This window comes from Heloderma suspectum, chromosome 1, assembly GCF_057233095.1.
Source record: "Heloderma suspectum isolate Gila_16-S chromosome 1, 16-S_ref, whole genome shotgun sequence".
NCBI lineage: Eukaryota > Metazoa > Chordata > Lepidosauria > Squamata > Helodermatidae > Heloderma > Heloderma suspectum.
The window spans coordinates 412477501-412502142 of record NC_139458.1 but is presented as its reverse complement, the minus strand read 5'-3'; the positions used below and the strand labels follow the sequence as shown (position 1 = coordinate 412502142).

General features: G+C 42.7%; 1 protein-coding gene across 7 annotated transcripts in view; it reads right to left on the bottom strand.

Moving 5' to 3' along the window:
• EPAS1 (endothelial PAS domain protein 1) overlaps window positions 1-24642 on the bottom strand; it is a 202220-nt gene that overhangs the window by 45168 nt on the left and 132410 nt on the right. For all 7 annotated transcript variants that reach the window (XM_084828985.1, XM_084828986.1, XM_084828989.1 and 4 more), the window contains 4 exons: window positions 19590-19741; window positions 17348-17432; window positions 15080-15198; window positions 14781-14983 (listed from right to left, as the gene is read on the bottom strand). In XM_084828985.1, coding sequence (XP_084685111.1) covers window positions 14781-14983; window positions 15080-15198; window positions 17348-17432; window positions 19590-19741 — 559 coding nt within the window. The remainder of the gene's footprint in view (window positions 1-14780; window positions 14984-15079; window positions 15199-17347; window positions 17433-19589; window positions 19742-24642) is intronic.

Sequence of the window (24642 nt, the reverse complement as noted above, 5' to 3'; positions counted from 1 at the left end):
AATATGAAAGACTGTTCCAGTACAAAATGTATCCATATAATAACCTCCTCCCAAAAAGAAGCAACTACTGGACACTGCCAATGCATATGTTTAAAAGAAACATTAGCTGGATTGCACTGGATTGGCAATTAGCCAAACTAGACAATCCCTTCTTAAAGAGACATTGCAGTGTCCATTAGACATGAAACAAACATTTTTGCAAAATAAAATGCAGTCTAAGGTCCATAGACATGACAGGTAGACACCGAAGTGTCCACAGCAGTTTCTCAAATTCTCAAACGTGCCCAAAGATCCAAAACGTTTGGGCACACCTGCCTTAAATCAATACATTCTGGTTTATGGATTTGATTGTGTTTTTGAACAGGGTCTGATTTACCTCCAAACACGTGGCCAATTTGAGATACTGAAAACTCTGGACAATGCACTCTTCACATTCTCCTCCTGAATGCACTCCTCCTTTAGGGGTGCCATTTCAGGGTTCAGCGTGGAAGAACAAAATTCAAAGATTTTAGTTACGTATATTCAAGATGGAATGAGGTGGAGAGGAAATCTAGTGTATTTTCTTTCTTTTTTTTAGTGGTTATGTTTTTATAACTTGAAAGAAGCAGAGATATAGGCACTTCTACGAAACAATCACATGTGGTTTGAAAAACAGGAGAGGTGGGAAACTGTCCTCACTCCTAAATGCTCCTGCTCCTTTTCTTCACTGTATTAGGGCAAAACTAGGTGTGATGGTGAATGTGTATTTGCATTTAATACGCAGGTTTTAAAATATGCAAGTACCATCACCTAGTGGTGGGGGTGATAATTATCAGGATTTCACCAGGTGTCAAGGGGGGATTTAACCCTTTCGTCCCCTGCTGTGGTCCTGAGGAAAATCCCTCCTCAGGGAGAGAAATCCTATGGGGATCAATGGTCGCCTCCAAACTCGGGGGCAACCACCTACCCACTGCAAGGCGGGAGGAGTGGTGAGGAGCACATCTCCTCCGCACTCCCGCTGCCCTGCTTTCGTGGCTAGACAGCCAATTTCGTCTGTCTAGCCTCGGGACCTCAGAGTAGGGTGGCTGGACAACACATAGGAAGTGTCGTACTGGCACTTCCAACTGCCCTGCCCTGGCTCGCCCCCAGGATTGCCCTGTTTTCCCCGCTCCATGCTGCTCTTCCGAGTGTAGAGTGCAGGGCCGATCCGTGCTGCCTACGAGGTGGCATGGGAGGGGGTGGAGGTCGGTTCCTGGGGCGTGGGCTCCAAGGTTGGTTCCTGGGATCCGACCAATCCTATGGCCATCTAGCCACTGACTAGCAGCCATAGGATTGCACTCTAAAGCTAATATTTGCTTTGGAAGGAAATCCCCCATTGGTACCAACGTAAAGATGCATTTACAGTGCAATTCTATGCATCTCTACTGAGGAGTAAGTCCTTTTGTTTTCAGCAGGGCTTCCTCCCAGGTAAGCGTGTACACGATTGCAGCCTCAATGTCACATCTAGTTTTGCCCTTAGTGATACTATGGTTTAGCTTATGTACGTTTGTTTGGGGAAGTCAAACCACATGTGAAGAAGTCATTACTCATTCCCAAACCTGCACTGATGTTACCACAACGTTTGAGAAAGAGGCCACTAAAAAATCCCAGATAACGATACATGCAGTGGGAGGCTAGGATATTTCCAGTGGTAACTCAAGCACTAATCAGGCAGTAAGTGATTAGCGTGACTGTACCCTAAATAGCAGAACAAGTGCATTAATTTGAATAGAGCCAGGAAGGGCTTTTGAGCAGAAAAACCTCAGACAGAATTTCTAGCTGTCTGATCATGCATTTTTCTCTGCAATTGAAAGGCAGTATTGTATACTTACTCCTGACCCCCATGCCAATCCTGTGCATTTTAATCCCTTAACGTTCTTTCAGTCTGTGCCTAACTTCCTCAACACAACATTAACCTCTCAAAGTTCACACCACAGAATTATCTCTTACAGTACATGCGTCCTGTGAAAATGTCATGTTCAATTAGATCAGATGTAATCTTGGATTAGAAGTTCGCTTGCATAGTGGAAGTGGTGTTTCGTTGCCTTTTCACCAAGGCCAACGAAGAAGTATACCAGGCAATATTGCAAACAGCTATTAAGATGCTAAATGTCAGACAGCTATGCTTATGCTCTTAAAGAGCAGGTTATGCGGAAAAAGGCGAAATTCTAAACCTGACCTATATGTAATTGAAATATTATCCAAGGATTAAAGTTTTAAAATAGCTACTTTTCAAAACCGGATAAACCATCCATATGCACTTGCTAATATTCAGTTAATCTTTTAGCAAGACGACCTTTGTGGCATTACTCCTTAATTACATACATGACCCTGCCTATTTGGGTTTTTTAAAGTGAATCATATAATTGGTCCATTTCCCCCCACTCTCCATAAAATCTGATGTTCTGAAAGAGTTTCATGATCAGCTTTTTGAACCACCTGCACACTGCCTATTAGAAGTGGCCTAATAGGTAGCTACCAGCACAACCTGTTTGTTTCTGAACCTGTACTACATTCAGGATCAGTGGTTTTCAAAAACCTTAATGCATGCAGACTGCAGGCAAGGAAATTGCATTAGCTGGAACCATGTGGAATTAAGCACCAGATGTGATGCTAAATGGCCTGCCCGTGTCATATCGCACACTTCGTCCAAGACCCTTTCAAGTGGCACATGTTTCATGAGTAGATAAGAGATACAGCAAAGAAACCAGAAAGACTGTATTCAGGCTCTTATGTTGTTAGCATAGCTGTGCTTGGGACTGTATGTCTAGGAGTCTTTCCATTTATATGTAGTTTTACAATGGAACTACACATTACGGTAAACACAGGGCTGCCACCCCAAATGGCAACTCTGTATCAAGTGTTCTGCCCTGCTCTGCAAGGCACAGTAATATTCACATAAGCTCTGATGTCGTCACTCTGAGCATTTCCTAATTCTGCTCAACATCACTGGCTGCCATTAAGGGGGGTGCGGAAATGCTGTCAGGACATGGAGAAGTTTTACTATTTGTCATAGAATGGAAGGTAAATATTTTTACTTGGGGCTGTTGTTTTCAGTGGCAGCCCTGTGTTTATCATAACATATAGTCATCATATGCTGCCACACTCTTGGTACTTTTTTTGGTTTGTGTTTATGTCTAATGTAGGTAATGGACTGGATGAGGGCAAACAAACTGAAGCTTAGGCCAGATAAGACAGAGGAGCTCATGGTTAATAGAAAGGCCATCCTGTGCTGCAGAGGGTTACACTCCCCCTGAAGACCCAGACTCGGAGTTTGGGTATACTCCTGGACTTGTCCCTCTCCAGGTTTCACCAGTGGCCAGGAGTGTGTTTGCGCAGCTAAGGCTAGTGCCATCTGTGACCATTCCTAGAGATGTCTGATTTGGCCATGGTCACGCGTGCCTTAATAACATCCCATTTGGACTGCTGTAACATGCTGTATGTGGAGCTGCCTTTGAAAACTGTTCAGAAACTTCAGCTAGTCCAGAATGCTGTGGCCAGACTGTTGACCAGGACTAGTTACAGGGAGCATGTGACTCCCTTGTTACAATAGCGCCAATGGCTACCAGTCTGTTTCTGGGAAGAATTCAAATTGCTGGTTATGATTTATAAAGCCCTATATCTTTGGCGTGTAAGCTGTTCTTTTTGGTTGGATGCTGTTTTTATTCTGTTATTTTTGTGTTTTCAATCATGTTTTAATGTATTTGTTTTATTATTATTTTAATCAAATTTTATTTATGACTGTAAGCTCCCTTGAATGTCATTTTTCTTGGTAGAAAAGTAGATTACAAGTAAAATAAGATCAATCAATCAGTAATATGGGATTCTGCTAAAGTCTTCCAAGCCTAAGTAAATGTTGTCATTAAAAAGTAGGGGCTTTGGCAAAAATGTGGTTGACCTCTTTCTATGTCCCAATGATATTTAGTCCAATGACTCAAGGACAGGTATTTCTGGTTATTTTAAAGCAAGTGCTATACTCCTGTCCTGTTTACACGTTCCTTAGGTTTATCTACATGAAGCTTTTAACCTGCACCTTTACCGAGGCTTCTGCTTCCAGATTCTTTGTGGGATTAAAATCAGCTCCTTTACATGAGTTTTTTTTTCCTGGGGGGTTTCTTTCTGTGCCTTTCTATATGCTCCATTACACAACCACTAAGTGGCGCTGTGGTATAGTGGAATTGAGCAAATACGTGAGGGTTCTATGCCACCATTCACAGAAATACCAGACTTTCCTCATTAGAAAAAAACTGCTATAATGGTTGCAAAGCATGGGAGAGGCCCTGGATGATGACAATGTCATTTAAAGTACCCGCAAACTACTGAGAGTGAGGAATCACAAGTGCACAGTAAAAGCCTTGTGTAGAAAGGCTATTAGTTAAGACAACATTCCTGATGTTTTCTTTACAAGGTGAATCAGTTTTGGTGCAGTTCCACTGTGTCCTTTGATGTATCTTTTTTCTTATAACTCCTTGCAAGCCCTCAGTTATCATATTCTGTCTCTAAAGTTGAAACACTCACCACAGAGGGTTTCTTTGTGGAAATGTTTATCATCCTTCTGTGGTGCACAGTAGCATTCTGCAGTAGAGGAGGTGATAGCCCATTCACATTCTCAAAAACAACATAGTTTATGATTAGGGACACATCCTCCTGTTTTAGGAGTACAACGTACACCTGATTCCCACTTTCTCTTTTCTTTCAGGCCCCTTAGTTTATCTTGTGAACTTAAGCTTAAACAGACTCTTAACTACGTGCAACCCCTCTTCTGTTTTCAGCAACAGCAGAATTAAAGCAAAACAATGCAAATATATGTACTGGCTTAAAAAAAAAAGAGTATGCAGCCAGGCCTGGTACCAGCAGGTGATATTTCACTGGGACATTGTGGCCAATTGCAATGGCAGTTGCTTGCAGCTCATTGGAAAAGTTCTGTTACTGCCCTCCTCCTCCATTAAGCCAACCCTCCCATCCAGGACAAATAAATAGGAACACAGACCATCTTCTGCTGTGATAGAGGCCATTGGTCATAGCTGAGTGCATGTTTTCCATGAAGCAGGTTCCACGTGGGGATGGGGGAGAAAATTTTTGGTTTGCATTGTAATTTCACAATTTTGAACCAAAATGTGAACCAAAACTCAGTTATCCTTTGAAATTCACACTTCTCTGAATTTTGCAATGGAGTTCTCTAATCAAAAACGGGGGACAAAAATGTGTATATAAGGGAAACATGTGCACAAAAATGTGTATATTAGTGAAAACAACATGCATTATATTATAATGCATTCAATAACACATTGTATTAGGCAACCTGCTTCCAAAAATGTGTATATTAAGCAAAATTCTGTACAAAAAAGGCACGTATTAGGAGAAATGCACACAAATATGCGTATGAATGTTTATGCAAACTCTTTAAAAAAAATTATCAAAGTTCAGGATGAACTGAATTTAAGACTGGAAAAATGAGAAAGTGAGAGAAACTGAAATTGACAGATTCATCTACCCCCTAGTCCCACATTCAATTCCTGACATTTCCACTTAAGAGGATCAGGAAGCCAGACTAGGAAGACCTCTGCCTGAGACCCAGGACAGCCAATGCCAGAGTGTGGAAGGCACTGGGCAAGTTTGGTAAATTATCTGACCCAGTATAAAGCAATTCAATATGTTTCTATGAACTCTTCTCCAATTCTAACGGGCCATAATTGAAGCTCACATATATGCTCATTTTTGCTTTATGAACACACTGTAACATGAACTTAGTTCAGACTCTCATGGCTTGAACATCAGCCACATTTTTCCTCCCTCCCCTTGTTTTGCTTTGTTTACCATTTTGAAGAGTTCTGAAGAACTCAAAAGCTTGCACCTATTTTGTGACCTTGGGGTGACCTAATAAAGGTACTGCTCTAATATGGGTCTTGGCTTTTTTTTTTCCTTTTGGCCAACATGGCTTGTTTTTTAAGTCTATCAACACAGCTTACCTTTGTTTTTAGAAAAAAGGTAAACATGGCTACTGCTTTTAGTCGTGAAGATGGCTGTAGCTCGAACATAAGGCGCTTCCCTTTTACAAATAGTGGAACGCAATAACTGTTTTTATTGTGGCTTTGACCATTGTTCTTGCAGGAACTTGTTGCATTTTCTAACAACTGTTATACTTTAATTTCAAAATTGTACATAACTGCTAATTAGAGAGACAGCAACGTTAAATGTGGAAGGCAACCTGCAATCCTTCCAGCAATGGACTAATATGTGGATAAGCCACAAAAAGGCATCACATGGCCTGCAGATGGGCATCTGACTTGCCCAGGCTTTGGGAAAGCTTTCGTCCTAGAATGATTGTGGCCCATGGATGAGATGCCACATGGTGGTGGTGGGGGGGGGCAATGCAGCCAATGAGCCTTAAGTTTCTCGTCCTATATACTATGGGTGGGCAACTGTGGGAGGTCCAGGGACCACTTTTCCCCCAGACACTTCCAGGGGCAGCATTCCCCCTCATTCTTTTTTTTAAAAAACAATGGTTTTAACTGAAATTTGATGACAAACCATCCATAATGCTAAAAGGGTTAAATTTGGCTTGTTTGCATGCTAAATTTGACCCGTATAGCACTCTGTAGCATTACAGATGCCATTTGGGGCCGGGGGGGGGGGATACATTTTTTTCAGCATGGGTTGGCAGGGGCCACATGAAGCCCTGTTTTGCTCACCCCTGCTATATACTAATAGGGAGCCAAATACTCCAAACATGGATCCGTATGTAGCCAAGATGACCTCATCCCTGCAGAAGAGGCAGTTATCAGCAGGTCCAGGCGAATCCTAAGGTTTGCAGAAGTACAAAAACACTTCAGCGGGGCAAAGGGGGAGAGCTGCCCAAAATAGCCCAATAAGGATTGCGCATGCTCTGCGGCCATGGAATGATAAATGACGGCTTGGAGGAAAGAAGTGGAAAACCAGGGAAATAGGGAATGGAATGGTTCACCAAATGGTACACAATAAAAAGGGAATGATGATGATGATGCAGAATTACAACCTTTAAAATCAGATTGTGCTAATAAAGCCATGGCTATTAGTCAGGGAAGGCTTGTTTTAAATAAATGTCTTCAGCAGGTGCTAAAAACAAAATAATGTTCGTACCTGCCTGCCATCAATTGGCAGGGAATTCCATAGAAAGGGAGCCGATACACTAAAGTTTCTACTCCGAGTGGACTCCAAATGGACTGCAGATCCATGTGGAACCACCAGGAGTAACTCATCTGATGATCTCAGTGGTTATATACTACATCCAGGATCAGTGTTACCATGATGCTGAATACCAGTTGCTGGGAACAACAACAAGAGAGAGTTACAACCTTTATGTTCTGCTTGTGGGCTTCCCACAAGTATTTTTTGATCTACGATGGGGAACTGGTTGCTTGGCTTAATAGGCCAATAGGTCTGATCTTAATAGGTCAGATCCATTCATAGGTCTGATCCATTGGGGTTTTTCTTATGCTCTTATAGGTTTTGAATATTGGGCTTTTAAAGGTCTCCTGGGCAAGATGATCCAGCTCACCCTCCCCAGTGGTCCTCCATCCTTGTGCTCCTTGAGAATCTTCTGCAATCCATGGAGGACTCTGGGGAAATCCTCTACTGTCCTTTGCTCACTCAACCCACATCCACAAAGGCCACTCTACCACCTTTGCCCCTATGTTTTCACTGCCTTGCTTGCCCTTCCATCCTTCCTTCCGTCCTTTTATAGCCCTTAAGGCTTAGAAGATAATCTTGAATGCACATGAGCAATCTCAAGTAAAATCTCAGACACCAGACAAGGGACAGAGCAGGTTCTGCAGTGATCACAAATGGAGCTTGAGTGCTTAGCTTAGATCTTTGCCCCTCCCCAAGACCAGGTGGAACAAAATATATTATGTCAAAATGGCATATATGCAAAAGACAAGGCAACAAAAAAGTATTATAGTGGAGGATTTTGCTGCAACCTTGGCCAGGGGTCTCAGGAAAGCAAGCCACAAAAAAATATGATTTTAGGATGAATTGCTGACACTGTTTAATAAACGGAAGAAATGTACTCACTTCGAGGGTTTTGCATCACTGCCTGTTCTTTATTATCTCTTCCTGATCTGGGAGTGCTTGGGTATTCCCAAAGAAGGAAAACTTTTATCTAGCACATATCCTCTCCCTCAATGCCCATTCAGATTTGGCTTGTTGTTCTTTTCACCTACTGCCGAGTTGCAACCCTATGCAGTCTTACTGTTCCACTGAATTTAGGGAGATTTACTTCAGTGTAGTATCAAGATCCATTTGGACGCTGCTTTTCCTCCAAGGAGCTCGTGACAGTGTGACTGGGCTGAGAGATGGCAACATCTCAGTGAGGTGGAGAAGTCCGAGGCCACCCAGTGAGCTGTGTGGGTGAGCAGAGACTGAACCCAAATCTCTCCCATCCGGACGTAATGCTCTATCCACCAGACTATGCTGGCTGTCATTATATACCAGTCTTCCCCAACTTGGTGCCCTCCAGCTGTGCAGACTACAGCTCCCATCCTCCCCAGCCAGACCAATGGACCTATTGGCTGGGACTGGTGGGAGCTGTAGTCCAACCCATCTGCACTGTGCCATGTTGGGGTAGGCTGGTCATATAGCCTCCCGCTCAGTCTGAAACAAGACATGGCACAGGCACCATGTGTATGTTTTCCCCAATATATTAAGTAGCCATTGGAAAATACAATCTTGACAGGAGGACCTGGGGGGGGGGGTCCTGGGCAGCTTAACCTTCCCCTCTCTGTCAATTTTTTCTGCTCACAATCAGTTGAGGAGGAGTGATTTTGCAGTTGGGGAGGTGTCGAGTAGTTGGAGAGGAGCAGTTGGGGAGGAGTGATTTTTAGAGGCAAAATGGCCAGAATGGGAAAAGGGTTAAGCAGCCTTCCCTGGCTGCTTTTAGTTTTTTAAAACACACACACACACACACACACACACACACACACACACAACACACATGGGACTGCAATGTCACATGCAGTTTCACCCTTAGTCATCTTTTCCCTCCCGCAAACCCTAAAAAGCTCAATGATGCTGCAACATTCATTCAGAAAAAAAACCCCATTGCAACATCCAAATGTTGTGTAAATCCACTTGGGGGAAAAAGCAACCCCCCTGCAGAGGTAACCTGCAAGGGGTACCATAAACTCAAGGACCATCACAAAGTGGTTTCCAAGGCATTTGGGATAGTGAACCAAAGTCTCCATGGTGCATACACAAGGGGGCACATCCTTCTGGTCTAGAATAATTAGACTAGTGTCATTCCATACTCTAGTTACATGCTCACAAGATTAGGATCCAAACTGCACACCCCTTTATCTTTCTGTAACCATCCAGCGTGTGAGTATGACAGGATGGTATAATGTATCCACCACAGGGCCAGCATCATATCCCTCATCTTGGCTGGCTCTGGTGGGATGGAATAAAGCACATAGTTCCCCTATTACTGTGCTCTTCCTCAATTGTTTCAGTTCTGGATCTTATCCCATGACACCAAGACCCTTCCGTCTTTTGCTTCATGTACTGCAAAAAGCACCAATATTGTCAAGCACCTGGCAGATGACAGTACATGGCTTGTAGGGTATATCCGGTGCATAAAAAGTAGCCTTAAACTAGGTCAGAGTATATGTGCATTCTTGCCCAGTAATGTCTACACTAGGGATGGGGAACTTCTGGTCCACAAGCTTCTTTCCCTGTTTTCTCTGATCAGTGATGAACCATCAATTAACCTTTAAACATCCTGCAAAGAATTGAGCTGTTACAAAGATTCTGAGGAATGCATTTTGCAGGCAGGGGAGCTGTTGCATAGAATTCAGGTGTGCCTTTTGCAAGCAGGAGAGCTGCTGCACAGAACTAATCAGCCGAGGCGGTCTAAGGTGGAGGTCTTTCCTATAATTGCTGCCTGCTTCTAACTAGAATTGTCAGGGACTGAACCTGAGACTTTCACATGCAAAGCATGCACTTTACCACTGAACTACAGTCCTTCCTCTTATTTGGCTTTGTTGGGTCCTCACTAAGCTAAATGGTTGCTTCCTATGTAGAAGATTTTCAACCATTACCTGTTTTTTTATGCCACTGGTCCAAGGCCTGCATAAGTTGTACCCCATCAAGCTGAATGCAGCCAAGAGACATGTAAGGTGGCCCAACAGGACACTCAGTAAGCCTCCTTTTTTGGCTGCTTTCCTGTGACTACAAGAATTAAACAGGAGCTGTGATGCATCTGGAAAGCCCAAAATACATGGATTGTGGGCTATACTGTACAGGCTTGTGCTGGTTCATTCCCACAACCAGTACAGATTTATATTGTATCTTCAGAGCATATTTCTAGCAATGAGACATTTACTATTCCAAGGGCCAGTCTACATTAGTGTTTTATCTCAGTTAGGAGTGTTGGAGGAATCCGTCTGGAGGTGTGGAGCTCACCAAGCTTCCACCAGCTTCAGGACTTCAGCTCACTTCCCCATCTTGATCTACATCAAGCTGGGCCAGATTGTAGATTTTCCAGTGGTTTTTTCATAAATAGAAACTTGCGCAAATTGCATTTGCAATACCCATAATTTGTGCAAACTGCACCTGGGATAACCTAGCCACAGTAGTACACACGCTGGTAACTTCCCGATTAGACTACTGTAATGCACTTTACGCGGGGCTGCCCTTGAAGGCGACTCGGAAGTTGCAGCTAGTGCAAAATACAGCCGCTAGACTGCTGACCAGAACACCTCATCAAAACCACATAACACCAGTTTTAAAGGAATTGCACTGGCTGCCAATGTGCTTCTGGTCAGAATTCAAGGTTTTGGTGATGACATTTAAAGCCCTAAGCGGTTTGGGACCTCGATATTTGAGGGAGAGCCTTTCCCTATACATATATGCCTGCCTGAGGACTGAGATCTGTAGGAGGGGCCCTCCTCTGCATCCCACCAGTATGAGACATACACTATGTGGGACATGGGAGAGGGCCTTCTCTGCTGTGGCACCCCAGTTGTGGAATGCCCTCCCCTTGGAGGCCTGACTGGTGCAGACTTTGGTCTTGTTTCGGTGCCAAGTAAAAACATGGCTTTTTAACCAAGCCTTTGAGGGCTGAATGCATTCCCTAGCACATTGTTTTAACTGTTTTATTGCTTTAGATTGTAACTGGTATTAGCCTGTTTAATAGTTTAATATGTTTTTAGGTGTTTAAATTATTTATTGTTTTATACTGTCTAAATTGATTTTATCTGTATGCCCCCTGAGATGTTAATGATATAGGGCGGGACAGAAACATTTTAATAAATAATAAATAAACAAATAACTGCAATTTGCACAAATTGCACAACTTACGGCCAGAATTTGTGCAAATTATGCAAACTACAACTGCATTTTTTACAACTTTCTATTTATGAAAAAAGTTCCTGGACTTTGGGGAAAACCTGTGGCTCAGCTTGTGAATGCAAGCTAAGCCAGGAGTGCAGGGGAAATCTGCTGGTCCCCCAAATGGCCAGATATGCAAATGACAGACATCCGTAATTTCAGTACTGTAACGTCTGGCTCACAATGCACTCCCCAGCCCACTGTCCTGATGCTATTTCTCTCTCAATATCCCCCCGCCCCACGACAATCACTTTTTTGGGTTACTGCAGTTTCTGTGCACTACCAAGTAATGTGCGTTCCAATCTAGCAGTATTATAACTCTTAGCAGTGGGACTGCCTTTAAAGCTGTAGAAGCTATTTTGCAGCATTCTTTCCCCCTCCTTCCCTTCCCTGCACTTTTCTTGCACAGATTTTGATGGGATTTTTGAGGATATTTTTCACTGCACCTACAGAGCTGCGCAGCTGTGAATAACCACACCATTTATTTTTAAATCTGCATTCCTGCACAGTTGCAAAGGTGCCCATGCAGTTACTGGACTTTCTGCTTCTGTTAAAAGCAACCTAAAACAGGAGCATGCCCTCCTATTTCTCCTAGAATTGCAGTACTACAAGTGCAGTATGTGGCTTGTGGCATGTGCTCACACACTATAAACACAAATGGTAGAATACACAGGACCTTTCAAACTCTTCCTACATTTCCTGCAATTGCAATACTATGCATTGCTGCATGACGCTTGATTATAAACACAGCAGATACTGTGCTGTCTTGATTAACGTATGCCCACGGAGCAACAATTGCACTTGAAAATAATACCAGTACAGCGGTGCCTCACAAACGAAAGGGGCTCCAGTGTACCCATGTCCCGAAATATCCTACCCAAGTCCTGAAACATTCTGATCTCAGTCACAAGTGGCCTTTGTCCAGTCATAAGAGCATTTGCCTAATCTTTCTTACAATCCCAGCTGCCAGAACAGCTAGTCCGTTTTTCCCTTTAACATGGCTTGTTCAAAACAGTGCTGAATGTTGCCCTCTTGTTTTCAGCAATTGCAAAGTAACTAATGGAGGCTACAACTCTGCAAACACTTAACTCAGAACACATAAACAGCCCCACTGCCATGTTGATCTCAAAAGGGATGAACAAGTACCAGAGTTTATTTCTCAGGCCTACGGCTAAGGTGTGTGCCTATGTCTGTGCATATCTCTGTGTGTGCTTGTATTCCCCAGAATGCAACAGGAGAGTCTGGCCTCATACTGGTTACAGTACTGGAATGGCAGTATTGGGGAGTAACGGAGGAAAGGCAATGTTATGCTGCCTTCCACTGAGCAAAATAATTCTTCTCTACGCTGTAAGTTTTTATAGTTTCTTTCCTACACATTTTCTAGCTGGCAAACTATAATCCAGCCCTAGAAATTGGCTTTAACACCAAGGATCCTCTACAGAGTACATTTGATCCTAAATCATGTTTAATCAGAACTAACTCGGACTGAGTTTAACAGTTCTTACCTCCAAGTAAATCTGCAGCCTGACAGTGCAGTCTTAGGCATGTGTACTCAAAAGTAAGTCTTAATGTGCTCAATGGGGCTTACTCATTAATAAATTTGTGTAGGATTGCAGCCTAAAGGGATTAGGAATACATTTGCCCAATTTATCTCCTAGCTTCCATTCTTGTCTTTTCCAGAGACGCCAAATCCAATTCTGCTGGGAAATACCAGTCTATTGACGAGAATCTACTTGGGTTACAGTCCATTCCCCATAAGAGAACATAAAATACTCTTTGATTAAGTCATGCCAAGTCATTTTCATATGGAGAAGAAAAGAGAATAACCAGATTAATTGCTTACACTGAACCAGAACTTACTAGAATTGGTCCCTGGAAGATGCAGTAGCCAGGCTATTTGATGAAACAGGGCAGGGAACAGGGGACAACAGGGGACATACCAGCTAGCTACATATCACAGGATAGCTGAAAACGTGTGGCAGGTAAGCTAGTTAACCAGAACAAAATGTTACTTGCCCCAGTCTAGTGTCTTATTGCAAACTTACTAGGTCAGAATCTCTGACTCCCAAATCCGGCACTAGCTTCAACCATCATTCTCTGAACAGAGCACACCTGAACATGTGCAGAATGCCCCCATCACCAGCCTGGCTCCTGGGTCATTTGCACTGAATGGGCTTAGGTGATAAAGCTTCCAGGGAGCTTCTGTGCTCTGGAATGTCTCCTTTTGTTTATATTAAGCTCTGCTAATGGAACATGGTTTTTGTATTACTGTGCTAACTCTACCACCTTTCCCAGAAAGACAAGGAGAACAGCTTCAACTCAGAATATACGCCAGCACAATGAGAAAGGGATGATATAGTAAGACTCCCAGAAACAAAGAACAAAATAAAACACATGCATCAATGATTTCTCTTTTTCAAAGTGCTAGGATCAAAGTGCTCTTAGAACGAGTTTTGTATAGGTTCCATCACTACTGATATTACTGTAAGCCTCTTGTTTACATCAGTTCTGTAAAAAACAGTGCTTCGCACATTCAGAGTTAAATGTTTAATTATATAAAAATTACTGAGCTACCATGTCCTCATCTTACTAGGAGTCTGAGTGTCCAGATTCTCATAGATCCTTGTCACTTAATCCAGCATCCACTTACTAAGTATTTTTACAAGATCCTTTTTGGACATCTCATCAGAACTCACCAATGTATGAACAATGGTAGCTAGCCCAAATTAGAAAGGATAAGGCACAGCTTGCTAACCAAGCAAAGCTTGTCAAAGGCACTCCTGCTTCCTACAAATCCAGGAGTGCTATTGTGCTGCAAACCTGCTCCTTTAGGAGGAACGTGGCCCTGTCTAGAACTGATAATATCTCTCTATTAGTAGCCAGTTTGTTTTTTAACACATAGGAACATTCAGTACTGGTAACCATCTGTAGTATGAAGTGGTACAATCCATTGTACCCCCTTTTTCTGCTGCATGTGTAGACTAGGCCTCAGGCCTCCTACAACTGAATGCGATGTTAGACTTGACTATACTACTTCAGACTGCAGTCAGAGGACGCCATTTTTGAATGCTTCCCCATGTGAAAACTTCAAGTAAAACCCTAACACAACAGAGATAAAATTTCTAGTTTGGCCCATTCCCTGTTTTGCTAGTTTTCTACTTGCAAGGTTTTTTGTTTTCAGAATATGATTCCCCATCTAAAGACTGAAGCTGAACAGTCCATTTTACTACCCCAGGACTTTCCCACCTCATTCTGCTGTGTGTGCATAGACCAGGTGCCAGTTACTGCACTTTGCTCCAATGTCTAAAAGTATTTTTGCAGAAGGTCACCTCCCGATTTATCACACTGGAGATGCATGGTGTTGCTAATGTCACACGATGAACAGTCAATCATTTTACCTGTCATCACAGTAGGTGAATTTCATATCCATACTATGACGGCTCAGGAACGTCTTACTGTCCAGTGGGATGTCAGTATTGGAAGGGTGTTGAATAGGCTCACACATTAATATAAGACAGGACAAGAGGGGCTCCTTATAGCCACACAGCGCATGAGGAGGGCACGTATTATAGACCTTAATTTGTCCAGTGCAGTGCAAAACCTGAAACGTAAAGAGGTTATTTGTATTATTAAGGAGCTTTTTAAAAACACCTGAGTTATATTGAACCTTTCATCCAGTGTAAGTAAAAATCATTACCTTCCATGTGGCAGATTTGAGATTTACGGTTCTGCCTCTGTTGGTCACAGTGCATTTCATTCTCATGAAAAAGTCGCGCTCCATGGACATCTCTTTGTTTTTTTTCCCAAAGCCTGGACCTAAGAAAAATGTGGACAAGGTAATCTTCTTTAATTTGAAATTTCATTGTATTTTATGTATTTGTTAGAATTATTTATATACCACCTTTCAGAGTAAAAATGCTTCCAAGGCGCCTTAAAAGTCAGACAATACATTAATTAAAACCACTATAAATGATACTAAAATTAGCAAGTTAAAAATCTCTGTCCCACAGGGTGGTTAGTGGTAATGGCCCTATGGGGGAAAGGGGGAATGAAGCTGGAGCAGGGGCCTGAGGTGATTTTCATCTGCCTCCCTTGCTCTCTCGTGTGGGATCCTTCCCACAAGGCAGTTAGTGGTAATGGCTCTGTGAGAGGAAGAGAAAAATGCAGCTGGTGATGGCTCTGAGAAGGGCATGCCCATTCTCTGCCTGCTTCTCTCTCTGTGTCTTCTGAAATGCTGCCCATATACTGTACATTCCACTTAAAAACTCCCCCCCCCCTTGATCTGAGCACTTCCTTTAGACCAGCCAATATGGTGAAAACATCTCCACTCCCATTTGCTTAACGTAAGAACATCTGGGGTGGGTTCAGACCATGGATGAACAGATCAGTCTACTACTGGTCCGTGTCAATTTCACATTCAGAAGTCTGTTCGGCCCCATTGCCCCATTAATGTGTGACTTTTAAAAAAACAACACAAAAAAACCCCTGTATATAAATGAGGTCTTAAATTTGTATTTTGAACATATTTTCTCAAAAAATATGCATTTATATATGTATTTTATCTAAATTTATGTATGTCTAAACATATTTTATCCTAAAATACAATGTTTAAATTTTATCTTGGTAAATCTTTGGAGCTGGAGACTGCATGGCTAAAATGGGAGAAATCTGAAAACTGAGGTTTAAGCAACATTTTGATCTCCACATTAGTCTGGGAGGTGCGGATCAGGTCGGTTTGCACCAGAATGTGCAAAGATTGAATTCCTCAACCATCTCTACTTCAGATAACAATGTTATTCTCATGAGGACTGAAATTATCACATGATAAACTCGTCATTTCATCACATGTGGTAGTGAGATACTCATTTTATCTCATAAAAAGATCAGCCTTCAATGTCTCTTCAGATGTGAGGAGATTATCACTTTGTTGGTGAGTTAACAGATTATTTGACTCTACCCTCTGAATGCAGTAAATCTATAGTTTCAAGATACTCTACACACTTTCTGGGTGGCTGATTGCTAAATCAGGCAATTACCATCTCCGCAGAACAGTTTTCTGTTTACACTGACACACCAGGAAGCTAGCTGGTTACATTCTAAAGCAGTTAGTATTCCAATTTCCAAGTACTCTGAAGGACTTCACTTGGCCCTTGGGATTGCTTGGCCCTCGGCCCTCGGCTGGGGTGAGATGTGGAGCTGACGTTGAACTCACGTGCTCCCTCCCCTCTTTTCAATGTAGGGAGAAGTTAACAATTGAACTGGGGAATCCCTTGCTTGAACTGAATGCAGATCTCGCAGACCCCATAAGGTAGATCCTACCAGAAAGTAGGGTTAATTTCCTGGCACAGTTGTTACCTTATCTTTCTGCTGAGGAGAACAGGGGAGTGAACATGTGAGCCCAAAGCTTCCTCCCAGGGGTGGGGAACATGTTTCAGCCTGAGGCTGCATTTCCTTGTGCTAACCTTTCAGGGGCCACATGCCAGAGCTGAGTAAAAAGTGGATGGGCCAACAGCAAAAGTGGATGGGGCCACTCCCCACTCACTCTCTCACACATACACATGCGCGCGCACACACACAATAAACACACATCCATCATCCCACATAACACACACGTAACCGAGTGGCAATTGGTTCCTATTAGCTCCAAAAGGATCTAAAAGCCTCCCATTAGCTCCAATGGGAGGTGGTTTTGTTTTATAAAGCATAATTGCTGTGGGTGAAGGGCTGAGGAGGGGAGACTTTGGGCTGGAACCCTCCAGCCTGTAGGCCCAAGGTTCCCACTCATGAGCTAAGAGATACTGGAGAAGAAACAATATCCAGATTACAATAAATTCCTCAGGAGAAGCAGCCAGATGTCTTGCATTTGGAAAAGCAGTGAGACTAAATACTTTAGGAAACGCACAGTCTTTCTAAGCAAGCTTGAAGCACACTGCCGTAGCACCTCTACATTAAAAAAAGAAATTACCATTTTTCAAACTCAGGTTTTCTCGAATTTCCTCATGATCACACGGGTGAGTGAAGTCAAAAATGCTGTGTCCAGTCAACTCCACCTGATTGGCAAGAAAGTTAAACCAAGACAAACATCAAAGGGGGTGGGTAGAAAATCAACGTACTGTTACAAAAAGCACAATCCTATGCCTGTTTAGACAGGAAAAGGTTCTACAACTCCCAGCATTCCTGGGCCAGGGTGGCTGGCTGGGGAATACTGGGACTTGTAGGACTTTTTTCTGTCTAAACATGCATAAGATTGCACCCAAAATGAATTTACACCAGGGAACATATTTTAGACATTGTGTAATTTACATCTCAACATTCCCAAAATGCTCAAGGCACCACATCACATAATTTATTTTTTTTCTGGTAGGTATTTCTTAACCTTCACAGCCTTTCTGGAATGTTTTGCTATTTACAAGGAAATTTTAGATAGCAACTAAAGTACCCGTTCATTGTAAATTCACAACTTAGTCATTATTATTGTTGCATTATTTAAAACTTATTTAGATATCTTTCCCACTCTTCTCTAAAGGCTGATGATAGTTACAACCCTATTATAAATAGTGACCAAGGAGCTGCTGTTGCTCCTTAGCTCTTTCTTAGCGCTTCCTCATAACATTATAGGATGATAGAACTGGAAGGGGCCATTTAGGCCATCAAGTCCAACCCCCTGTTCAGTGCAAGAATCCAGCTTAAACATCCCTGATAGGTGGCTGTCCAGTCTTTGCTTGAATACCTCCAGCAACATCCAGACCTCTTTCCTAGGGACAGGATAATTTGTCAGTTTTGCTTTCTCCCACATTCATTTTTTTATCTCAAGTTTTTCTCTTCCTAATATGAAGAACTTTGCCGAGAACTTTGGTAAATCCTGATCAAAAAGGAACTGAAATTAAATTCTCACTCATTTGCACTTGCCAAAGTACAGTTATTACCAGCATGGAGAGGACCGTGATGTACCTGCCTGCCATTTAGCAAAGAGGTGGCAACCCCAATTCACCACCACAAAAATGACTGAATACACAGGGATTCGAATCCAGACTTTTAAGAGCTAAGCATGCAAGGATCTGGGCCTGGATGGATGAATTTGTGAATTTCGGTTTCTCCCACATTCAATTTTTATAAAATCTCAAGTTCTTTTTGTGCTGAATATGGAAAACTTTGCAATTTTGATAAATTCTTATGAAAACTGAAGTTAAACAAAATTCTCACCCTTCCCTGCCCTTTTCCAGCTTCTAAATCATCTGTATATTGAATGCACATAGGGGGAAGGGCCATACCTGCTGGTCCCATCCTCGACCGCCATATGTTCAACTGTAAGGAGGGTACTATTAACCACATTTTAAAGATGAGGAATTGACGTTGGATAGAGTAAGAGGCTAGCTAAAGGCACACAGTGCATCTCCCAGGACCTAGCCTAATTTTCTTATTCCAGGCTTACATACCTTGTGACCTGCCAAGCTGAACACAGCCCACCCATCATGTATTCTGGACTGCTCAAATCTTGGCATCCCCTGTCTTTGGAATCTACAGAGCTGGCAGGAAAAACACATTCATTTGAAGGGGGCAGGGGGACCAACTGAGCTGCATTCAGTTTGATGGGTCACAAGTTCTGCAGACCTGCCTACTCTTATTGACTGGCCCATGCATACTGTCAACTGCACAGTCCATGGGTCGCAAACTAAGCTCACTCTAGTCTTAGGCTGAGTTCTAGAAGATGCAGGAAATCAAGCCTAGGGCTTCAATAGATGTGAACCCAGAAAGGGCGGTGCATGGACAAATCCCATCTGAATCAAGAGCCACATGCACAAAAAGATGTTTGGATGTGACAAACAGGCCAACCCCTGGCCTCCAAACAGGTGATGGGCACTGACAAAGCAGACAGCGCTATCTTTTGGATAAGCAGGTGTTCATCGATCCCCACATGCATATTCCTCTGCTGTACTGCACTGCTGTACATGTAGATCTCTTTATTGGGATCCCCGTCCTTGCTAAACACCTTACACTGGCTCTAATCCTGTAATAGCAAAGGCACCATTGTCTTAATTAGACTAGTGTTTCAGGGATCACGATATACATCACTTTTGATACTCTGAGATTTACAGGCAGCTTTTGTTAAAATCACATTTGATAAATTAGCTGAACCAAGAAGAAAACAGAGAAGAAAAGGTTATATTTTCCAGCTTGTTATGTAAAATGAGTCAAGGATGTTTTACCTGCGTCAAGCCCATATATTTGCTGATGTTTTCTGACAAAAAGATCATGTCTCCATCCTGTGTGATAACAGTGATAAACCCCTCCAAAGCTTTCAGGTATAAGTTGTCCATCTGCTGATCAGTCTCAATTTCTCTCTCGTTGACAGTGCAGACTGTAGCGGGGCGTAGGGTGGGGGTAGCAGAACCAAAAGGCAAATAAGAAAGGATGCTTAGCAATTTACTACCAAATCATGCCCAAAGTCCACATCAGATATAAAGTCGGTGTTGTTGCTTAGTAGATATACATTTTAACCAGAATATAATGGTACAGTAATTATACTATGATGGTTGTTCAGGCAATATGGCTGCAATCCTATGCACACTTCCTTGGCAGGAAGCCCCATTGAATTCAGTGGAACTTGCTTCCCACTAAACCCACATAAGGGTGCACTTTGGCATTGCCAAAAAAGAGCAAATGCATCACCACAAAAGAGGACACAGATTTGCACTTAAAAAAAAAATCTAGTTTATATATATAGATGCACATCTAGAAATAATTGCTTTAATTTAAACAGAAACACAATACCTCTCACATAGAGGGGAACAGTGTCACTAGGTGACCTACATGCTGCTCAATCTGGTGCTAATTGTTCTGGTGCTAATTACTGATGGGCAGCTACAAGGTCCCTCTTCTCACTTCTTATAGTACTTTATCTTTCAAGTGGATCCGGATGCCTCTATTTCTCTGCTACCTTTAGGGAAGCCAGCCCTCGCCCCACACACATTCTTTATAGAGCAGAGGCCACAAAACAAGCCAGCTGCACCACAGAAACAATCCCAGCCCTATTTATATCTGTATAAAACCTGCCAAAGCTGGTCAAATGCAGAATGTCTATTCAAGCTCCTTCATTTCTAATCACTCACTCCCTGGAATGGTGAAAGACCAAACACTTTACTTCCAGATTCAGCAGATTATGTTTGCTTTCCATACAGACTTGCTTGGAAAGACTCTTCACTGGAGAACTTACGTCAAGGCTGCCAGGGCCATAGCCCTCAGTTGCATCAGGCATGTGCTTAATTAACTGCCTTGTACTGTAGCTTACTGCAGCCAGGAGTTGCTTTTGGACATCGTGGACAATGCAGCTAGTCGAAGAAGAGTTGATTATCCACTGACCGTCTTTGCTTTAGTGTAAAACAACAACATTGCTCCGGAACGAGGCACACCTTTGGGGAAGGGCTATAGTGGGGGGGGGGGGTGCAACACATGGGCCAGGCCACTCAAACATGAGGTCATCCAACTGAAGGCCAGGAAGTTCAGGGCAAACAAAAGTGAGTACTACTAATGATAATCAGTTCATTGCCACAGGATGTTGTAGTGACCACAGATGTTTTTCTAAAAGCATTGCACAGCATCTAACATCACAGATGGCTTCTAAAAGCCTTGCCAACATTAATGGAGGAAAAGACTACTAAGAGCTATTAGCTCAAAAAAAAATTTAAGCCTCCATCTCAGAGGATAATAACTAGACGCTGGGGACAAACAGCAATAGGGGTGGGTGGCTATCTCCATGGGGCTGGGCTTGTTAACTTCCTAGGGACATTTGGCTGATCAATGTTGGTTGTGATTACTCGATGCTGTGATTACTCAATGCTGTGATTACTCGAAGCCAACATGGATTTGTCAAGAACAAATCCTGCCAGACTAATCTGATCTCATTTTTTGATCAAGTAACCTCCCTTGTAGACCGTGGGAATGCTGTAGACATCATATACCTCGACTTCAGCAAAGCTTTCAACAAAGTTCCCCATGATATCCTGATGAGCAAACTAGTTCAAAGTAGGCTAGATGAAACGATCTGGTGGATCCACAGTTGGCTACAGAATCGGACTCAAAGAGTGGTTCTCAATGGGATCTTCTCAAACTGGGGAGAGGTAACGAGCAGGGTACCACAGGGCTCAGTCCTGGGCCCAGTGCTCTTCAACTTTTTTATTAATGACTTGGAGGAGGAGGTGCAGGGAATGCTGATCACATTTGTAGATGACACAAAATTGGGTGGGATAGCTAATACTTTGGAAGACAGAAACAACATTCAAAGTGATCTTGATAGACTGGAGCGCTGAGCAGAAAACAACAGAATGAAAGTTAATAGGGATAAATGCCAAGTTCTGCACCTAGGAAAAAGAAACCAAATGCACAGTTACAAGATGGGGGATACGTCGCTCAACAACACTACGAGCGAGAAGGATCTTGGAATTGTTGTCAATCACAAGCTGAATATGAGCCAACAGTGTGATGTGGCTGCAAAAAAGGCCAATGCTATTTTGGGCTGCATTAACAGAAGCATAGCTTCCAAATCCTGGGAAGTACTAGTTCCCCTCTACTGCTGAGGCCTCATCTGGAGTACTGTGTCCACTTCTGGGCACCATATTTTAAGAAGGATGCAGACAAACTGGAGAGGGTTCAGAGGAGGGCAACAAAGATGATCAGGGGACTGGAAACAAAGCCCTATGAAGAGAGACTGAAAGAACTGGGCATATTTAGCTTAGAGAAAAGAAGACTGAGGGGAGATAGGATAGCGCTCATCAAGTACTTGAAAGGTTGTCACAGAGAGGAAGGCCAGGATGTCTTCTCGATCATCCCAGAGTGCAGGACACGGAATAATGGGCTCAAGTTACAGGAAGCCAGATTCCGGCTGAACATCAGGAAAAACTTCCTGACTGTTAGAGCAATATGACAATGGAACCAATTACCTAGGGAGGTAGTGGGCTCTCCCACACTGGAGGCGTTCAAGACGAGGCTGGACAGCCATCTGTCAGGGATGGCCTGACTTGGATTCCTGCACTGAGCAGGGGGTTGGACTCGATGGCCTTGTAGGCCCCTTCCAACCCTACTATTCTATGATTCTATGAAATAATCCAAGGACATGTTATGGCTGTAGTGCAACACTGAGCTATGCATGTTTGACTCCTCTTAAAATAGGGCTGCAGATAGCTTAATGTAGCTTACTAGGCAAACATAGTACTCTACCTTATGCCAAGTCAGATAATTCATTCCTCTAGTATTATTGGGCAGTGGCTCTCTCCATGATATGCCTGGCAATGCTGGGGATTGAACCTGGGACCTTTTACATGCACAAGAAGTGCTCTATCACTGAGCTATGGCCTTTCCCTAAGTGGATGGATACAGACGTTCCAACATGGTGGCAATTCCTAACTGACTCCAGGGTACAATCAGATGGGGAGCAAGTCATCTGCTATGCATAACCATGTGGCACAGTAAATTATGTCACATTCTTGAAGCCAGCTGAAAATCTGGGCAGGAATCGACAAGTCCACTTGCTAGGTTGCCAGTGGCAAGCATTATTCTTTTATTCTCCCTATCCTGGAGAGCGCATGGCATCTTCCAGGCCTTTCATTGCACCTTGGCTTAGTTCATAGAGGACATGCTGCCTTCTAAAACTATTCTCTATAGTTTTGCTAGTAGACAAAGTTATCTTGTACTTTTATCAGTTATGCAGAGTCAGTTAAATGTGCAATTTATCAATGCCCAATGTGGTATCGAGCTTATATGGCAAAACGCCTAGTGCAAAATTCAAAGAAAATATTCTTTTATGCTAAAAATAACCACTGTAAACAAGCTTTGATTAATTCCCACTGTCAGGATGTGCAGAGTTCCAAAGGGCTAGAACATGTTTCCGCAGATGTTTGCTCACTTCCTTTAGTCCAATTTCTTGGAATGTAATTGAGAGCCAATAATCAGACTCTCTTTTGCAAGAACGAATGACTCAGGTAAGATCCAAATTCAAAATTTCATAATCCAACACACATATGTGTCTATATTCATTCATGTATATTTTGGTTTGTTCAAATAATGACACTTCAAAATATAAAAGATCCGTCAAAAGGTGCAGTGCCTACTTGAAGTGATAGGATCAACAGGTCTTAGTGAGCAGTCGTAACCAGTATTTATTAACTATATTTATAAGCTATAATAAAAAGTTCTCAATAATATAAAGCCAGTTTCCAATGCTTATGCACTAAAATCATTGGATTGAAAGTTCCATCTTAAAAGTAGGAAACAGCTCATTCCCTTAAGCATCATTGTAAATGTAACCAAGTTTTAAGTAGATGTAACTTCATTTGCCCACATTCACACCTTCCTACCCTAGTCACATTCTTTCCTCTACCTCTTTTCCCTGCTGTCATTTGAGGAGCCCTGCTGGATCTGACCAAAAGGCCCATCTAGTCCAGGATCCTGTTTCCCACAGTGGCTAACCAGATGCCTCTGGGAAGCCCACAAGCAGGACATGAGGGCAACAGCACCCTCCCATTGTTGTTGCCCAGCAGCTGATACTCAAGTGACCTACAACTTCTGAAACTGAAAGTTCTACGAAGCAATTATGACAAGCTTCAGTTTTCTGTTGTAAGCTTCACAAGAGCTAGGGCTTGTCTATTTTTTTCCAGGTAACTCTGCAGTTCAGATGATCACCCAAACCATGTTTTAGGTGATTGGGAATGAGCTATGGTGAATCTTGAACTTGCACACTCCCCCTCCCCGCTCCTCCGCCTTTCAGCTTAGAATCAAGTTCAGTTCTGGAAGGGGAGGGGAGAATGGGAAAACGTGGTCACTCAGTCCTCACATTCACGTTTTGATTCATGATGATCCTGTGTGTTTAATTGGAATTAAGTCCCACTTTGTTTAAGGGCTTCCTTCCAAGTATGTGTGCACAGGCTTGCAGTGTTAAAAATGTCTTCCAGTTGTTGTTTAATTGACCACTCATTTGCACAGAAGCAGTCAAACACAGCTAAGAAAATCTGAGGAGGCAAATTGTGTAATTTGGGCTATCCTTGATATATGCAAGTTGATCCAAACATCTGATAAGATCTCACCGTGTGTATAAATTACAAACAGGCCTGTTTTTTGTTTCCCTGCAAAACTTGTGATATTCCTTAAAACCACACAGAGAAGCTATTTTTCACCTCCCTCCCCACAGCTTTCTGGCTCTGATTATCTCCAGCAAAACAAGCTCAAACCATCTCCTGTGTCGTCTCCCTGTTCTAGAAGAACTTCCTG